We start from the raw sequence: 6,616 nt of genomic DNA, 5'->3' as shown, positions 1-6,616 counted from the left end.
ATTATAAATTTACTTATGTTTTCACAAATGTTCCTTTCTTTTTTACTCCTTCCTCTTCCTCTCTCCTCCTCCTCCTCCTCCTCCTCAGTGGGCGGTCTCTGATCCAGACCAGCCCAGGGGGGAGCTGGTCTTGTATCCGGGTTGGAAGCACCGTGTCCCGGCCCGCCTCCAGCTGAGATTCGGTCTCCTCTCCGGGTCTGTCCTCCTCCAGCCGGACCGTCATGGATCTCCGGACCATCCAGGCCGCGCTGCTCCTCCTCTCCGCCGCCTCGCTGCAGTCGTTGTCCGGCGCGGTTTCACGCAGAGGCCCGAGAGTCACGGAGAAGGTGGGTGATGATGTTTCTGCCGCATCGATCCGCATCGATCCCAACCTGCTGTCTGATCGGCTTTCCGCGTCTTCCGCGCGCGGTGCAGGAAATCTGCATGCGCGTGCACACAGATACAATGCACATCTTATCGGCGTCGGGAAGCGTGCACGCGTGCACATCTGCAGAATCTTCCAGAACATCTGGTTGGATGATAACTGGGGTGGTTCGTGTCTTCACCCGGACCCAAACCATTCATTCATTCATTCATTCATTCATTCATTCATTTTCCGAACCGCTTAATCCAATTCAGGGTCGCGGGGAAGCTGGAGCCTATCCCAGCTGGCTTTGGGCGACAGGCAGGGTACACCCTGGACAGCTCGCCAGTCCATCGCAGGGCCACACAGAGAGACGAACAACCACACTCACGCTCACACTCACTCCTAGGGGTAATTTAGAGTGACCAATTAACCTATCATGCATGTGTTTGGATGGTGGGAGGAAGCCGGAGAACCCGGAGAGAACCCACGCATACACGGGGAGAACATGCAAACTCCACACAGAAAGGCCACTGACCAAACCAGCCAAGGATCGAACCACTGTGAGGCCACAGTGCTAACCACTGCGCCACTGTGCAGCCCCCGGACCCGAACCAGAACATCCAAATCCTGATCCTGATCCTGATCCGGACCCAGATTCCAACTCAGACCCTGATCCTTATCTGGACCCAGATTCCAACTCAGACCCTGATCCAAATCCTAATCCAGACCCAGATTCTTACTCAGACCCTGATCCTGATCTGAACCCTAGAACCGAATCTTTACCCTCATTGTGTATCCATCTCCACGTTCACAGGAATTCCTGTAGCCGTGTGTCCTCATCATGTAGGAAACGCACACACACATACACACTAACACAGCCGTGCATGGATGCACATGTGTCCATCCAGACCATCATGCCTGCAGGTCACATGGTTGCTCTGACCTCATGTCAACATCAGCTCGGACAGACAGGCCCTCTGCACCTTAACACTCATTTTTATAATTAATATTAAAAAGTAGAAAGTTAGAAACATCAGCTGAAAATTCTGTTGTTTTTCTAAAGAAACCACAACCAAGCTAGTGTTAGCACTACGCTAGTTAATGCTAATACAACGGGAAACATTACTTATCCTTTTTAATGCTATCACAGCAGGCATTGCTTGTTATGCTAGTTAACGCTACTACAACGGGTAACAACTATGCCCTTTAATGCTAACACAATCCATAATGTTTGTTATGCTAGTTAATGCTAATACAATGGACAACATTAGTTATGCTTTTTAAAGCTAACACAGTGGGTGATTGTTATGCTAGTTAATGCTAAGACAATGGGTATCATTAGTTATTTTTAATACTTTCAATTCAATTCAATTCATGTTCTTACATGTTCTTCTGGGGACTGACTTTGCTCCAGCTATGAACACACTAGTTTACACTTGTTAACGTGTCCTGTGGGGACCCCGTGAGTGTCAATTCAATTCAATTCAACTTTATTTATATAGCGTCAAATCACGGCAATGCCATCTCAAGACGCTTTACAGACAGAGGGGAAAACATAATGAAGGCCAATTCATAACAGCCTATATAAGGAAACCAACAGATTGAGTTGAGTCCAACTCAATCTCCCATCCTGAGCAAGCACACTGGCGACAGTGGGAAGGAAAAAACTCCCTTTTAACAGGAAGGAAACCTCCGGCAGAACCCGGCTCAGGACAGGCAGCCATCTGCCTCTGCTGTGTGGGGGGAAGAGGACAGAAAGACAACAGACAACAGGAACTGCTACTCCCGGCCAGGGAGACCTGCTGAGACAGGAGACATACATGTTAATGATGCAACACTGTTATTGGGGGGGGGGGGAGGGATAAAAGAGAGAGATAAAGAGAAAGAAGCTCAGTGTATCAGGAAATGTCCCTCAGCAGTCTAAACCTATAGCAGCATAACTAAGGGATGCTAACCATCCCTAGCTATAGGACTTATCAAAAAGATAAGTCTTCAGCCTAGTCTTAAAGGTGGGGAGGGTGTCTGCTTCCCTAACACTAACTGGGAGCTTATTCCATAAGAGAGGGGCCTGACACAACAGGCGATGTTTGTTGTGCTAATTAATGTTAATACAATGTAACAATTATTCCTTTTAATGCTAATACAATGGGTGATTGTTATGCTAGCTCATGCTAATACAATGTAGATAAGATGTATTATACTAATCAATGGTAGTGACACAGGTAACTGTTGCTGTATTAGTTGATGCTAATGGACTAAAAGACACGGGTTAATGACTAATATGGGAGGTAATGTTAATGTAACATTATTTTCTCTCATCAAGACAACGTTCAGAAACAGATAACGTACATGCAGTACTGCAACCTGAACTAGTTCTAACAAAACTTTACAAAACGTCTGATTAAATAGAAAATTATAACCGTTGACCAAAGTTTGAAACCGCTACATGTGATTATAAGACTTTTCCATTTCACAAATGTCTGGCGTATTTAAGATCTATTGGAAAGCTGGATCATTTGGATTTTAATCTAAACTTTCATGTATGACCTAGATGTCCACGTTATTCTCTGTATTCAGGTGTTCTTTGACATCACAGTGGCGGGTCACGAGGTGGGGAGGATCGTGATTGGTCTGTTTGGAGAAGTTGTCCCTCTGACTGTGAATAATTTTGTTGCCCTGGCAACCGGAGAGGTAGGATAATAATGTGGAATATTCATATTGATTATTTGTGTATAAAGATGTACAAACATCTGAAAAGATACAGACAAGATTAAGTGACCCCATCTGGCTATGTCCTGCAGGGCTGCAATGGACCGACGTCCCATCTGGTCCGTCAGAAACCAGAAACTTTTTATCAGTTGTGGACTTTCCTTTCTGATTCCTGCTGCCAGGGTCACCTCAGAGTCCTCGTTTCCGTGTGGTTGTTTCTTTCTGTCCCACCCGGTAAATTTTGTATTATTGGGACAGGCCCAACCAGGGGCTTTATGCCCCTGGTAGGGTCACCCATGGCAAACAGGTGTCTAGGGGAGGGACCAGACCAAGCACGGCTCATCGACCTCTATGATGACGACCAACCTGGGCATGAATGTTCCCTTGCCCGGACGCGGGTTACCGGGGCCCCCCTCTGGAGCCAGGCCTGGAGGTGGGGTACGAGAGCAAGCGTCTGGTGGCCGGACCTTCGCCCATGGGGCCCGGTCAGGCTCAGCCCGAAAGGGTTATGTTGGCCCCACCTCCCGTGAGCCGTAGGGGTCGGGTGCAATGTGAGCTGGGCGGCAGCAAGGGGCGGGGACCCTGGTGGTCCGATCCCCGGCTGCAGAAGCTGGCTCTAGGGACGTGGAACGTCACCTCTCTGGTGGGGAAGGAGCCTGGGCTTGTGCGCGAGGTTGAGCGGTTCCGACTAGATATAGTTGGACTCACCTCGACGCATGGCTTGGGCTCTGGAACCAGAACCCTCGAGAGGGGCTGGACCTTCTTCCACTCTGGAGTTGCTCATGGTGGGAGGCGCCGAGCAGGTGTGGGCATTCTCATCAGCCCCCAGCTTGGTGCCTGCACGTTGGGGTTTACCCCGGTGGATGAAAGGGTAGTTTCCCTCCGCCTGCAGGTGGGGGGACGGGTCCTGACTGTTGTCTGTGCTTATGCAGTTCAGAGTACCCACCCTTTCTGGAGTCCTTGGAGGGAGTGCTGGAGGGTGCTCCTTCTGGGGACTCCATTGTTCTGCTGGGGGACTTCAATGCTCACGTGGGCAATGACAGTGAGACCTGGAGGGGAGTGATTGGGAGGCATGGTCCCCCCCCCCCTCTGAACCCAAATGGTGTTTTGTTGTTGGACTTCTGTGCTCGTCATGGATTGTCCATAACGAACACCATGTTCCAACATAAGAGTGTCCATATGTACACCTGGCATCAGGATTCCCTGGGCTGCAGTTCAATGATCGATTTTGTAGTCGTATCGTCGGACCTGCGGCCACATGCCTTGGACACTCGGGTGAAGAGGGGGGCGGAGCCGTCAACTGATCACCACCTGGTGGTGAGTTGGCTCAGATGGTGGGGGAGGAAGCCGGTCAGATCTGGCAGCTTCAACTCCCACCTTCAGCAGAGCTTCGAACATGTCCCGAGTGAGGCGGGTGACATTGAGTCCAAATGGGCTGTGTTCCGTGCCTCTATTGCTGAGGCGGCCAGCCGGAGCTGTGGCTGTAAGGTTGTTGGTGCCTGTCGTGGCGGTAATCCCAGGACTCGTTGGTGGACACCAGCAGTGAGGGATGCCGTCAAGCTGAAGGAGGAGTCAGCCAGACCCATATCTGGAAATTACGTTTTATGCCTTTGGTAACCAGACCACTTGACTAATTTAATGGAGACAAATGAGAGTATCATCTGCATAGAGATGAACGTACCAAACTGATTAAATTACTTAAAGGAATCTGATATGATGTGAAAAGTGTTAGTCCAAGTACAGAACCCTGGGGAACTCCGCGACTGTGAGGAAGACTCATCATTTCCCAGAACAAACTGGAATCTGTCTGATGAATATGATTTAAACCAGCCTGATCTGGTTCCTTTAATCACAATAACCAGAATGTTCTGATGAGTGGAATCAGATTCAGCCCTGAGATCCACATGGACCGGGACAGAATGGAGTCCTGGAGTCTGTTTACTGAGGCCATGAGGAGATCTTTGGGAATTTTCACCACAGCCTTAAATCCTGACTGAAGCTCTGCATAAAATCTGGGTTAAGAAAAGAATTTTAGAACATTTGACAAGAACTAGTTTATTTATTGTCTAATGTGCAGTAAAATTGTGTTTTTCATCCTTTCTGTTTGCAAATAATTTCCATGATGCAGGACAGAAAAAGATATTTTTGTCAATTTGGCCAGAAATTGGTGGCGGATGCAGTAAAAAGGTTCTGGATCAATGTGTCTTTGCAGAAAGGTTATGGCTACAAAGGGACAAAGTTTCACAGAGTCATCAAGGACTTCATGATCCAGGGAGGAGACTTCACTGCTGGAGACGGGACTGGAGGTAGGAGGGACATGTATCTGGTGCTGATGGCGTCCAACAGAACGCTCGTCTTCTGCAACGTGTCACCACCCAAAACCCCACAACGTTCTTGTTCTGTGCAGGTCACAGCATCTATGGCACGACGTTTGCAGACGAGAACTTCAAGCTGAAGCACCTGGGAGCTGGATGGGTGAGGATTTTCATTTTGATTTCTCACTTTTGACAAAATGATCCACGTTATCCTGAAATGTTTGTGCACCAGGTGAGTATGGCCAACGCTGGTCCGGACACCAACGGCTCTCAGTTCTTCATCCTGGCAACCAGAGCTCCATGGCTGGACGGGAAACATGTGGTCTTTGGGAAAGTTCTGGATGGGATGGTGGGTGGACTTCCAGACATTTTCCTGAAAGTTGCTAAATGTTTGGATTTTATGTTCAGATCCATCCAACATAAATCCTGAATGACAAAGATGCTAAAAGAAGTGAAACATTGTAACTTTGTGTAAAATGTAAATAAAAGCAGAATCAGGTCATATTTCATCTCCACTAGAAGATAAACAGCAAATGAAACAGATCTGATGGAAAATATGAACCTGATGCAGCAACACATCTGTAAACAGCTGGAACTGGAAAGTACATGGAGGTTTGAGAGCAACATCTGCTCCCATCCAGACGTCGTTTTTCAAGGAAGACCTTGCAGATTTCAGCAGAGCCATGCTGAACCACATCCTGCATCAATGCTACATGATGCTAAACATGGACCTGAAACTAATTTTACAGACATGTTGCTACCATCAGATCCATTCAAAATCAATTAAGTTCCTAAATTTTCCTTAAATAAAGTCCATGTTATGGTTTTGTCTCTGTTGCAGTCTGTTGTTCACACCATTGAGCTTCAGGACATCAACGACAGAAACCTGCCGTACACAGAGTGTGTGATCGTCAACAGCGGAAAGATTCCTGTTAAAGAGCCCTTCGTGGTGGAGGTGGAGGGCTGGTAAACAACAACAATAACTGAAGGATGAAGACAGAATTAACTTCTTACACACTGGTTATCAACCAGACCTAACATTTGCATCGTGCCAAATTTATATTACCTGAGAATTTTCACATGCTAATGCTATCATGTAGGAGTATGGATTTATTCTGAATTTACTTTATAAGGTCTGATTTCAGTCGTTAGACTAAATGAAGACACTTTTCTTACAGTGCCAACAAAGAAAGATAACATGGTAACTCAGCCTGCTAGATAATGTTTGCATGCTAACATGTGCTAA

The 6,616-nt window shown here is 47.4% G+C and overlaps 1 protein-coding gene across 1 annotated transcript; it reads left to right on the top strand.

Annotated features, from left to right (window-relative positions):
- Nucleotides 1-221: 221 nt before the first annotated feature.
- On the top strand, nucleotides 222-6,574 carry ppic (peptidylprolyl isomerase C; the record flags this gene model as incomplete). Its single annotated transcript, XM_079251952.1, has 6 exons — nucleotides 222-326; nucleotides 2,924-3,037; nucleotides 5,268-5,361; nucleotides 5,463-5,530; nucleotides 5,603-5,719; nucleotides 6,212-6,574. The coding sequence occupies 6 exons, from the start codon at nucleotides 222-224 to the stop codon at nucleotides 6,338-6,340; spliced, it is 627 nt and encodes a 208-aa protein (XP_079108078.1). The 3' UTR covers nucleotides 6,341-6,574.
- Between the last annotated feature and the right edge of the window lie 42 nt (nucleotides 6,575-6,616).

The sequence above is a fragment of the Telmatherina bonti genome (genome assembly GCF_933228915.1).
Source record: "Telmatherina bonti genome assembly, chromosome: 13".
Classification (NCBI taxonomy): Eukaryota; Metazoa; Chordata; class Actinopteri; order Atheriniformes; family Telmatherinidae; genus Telmatherina; species Telmatherina bonti.
Note: the sequence above shows the minus strand (reverse complement) of the source record. Positions and strands in the feature narration are given on the sequence as shown.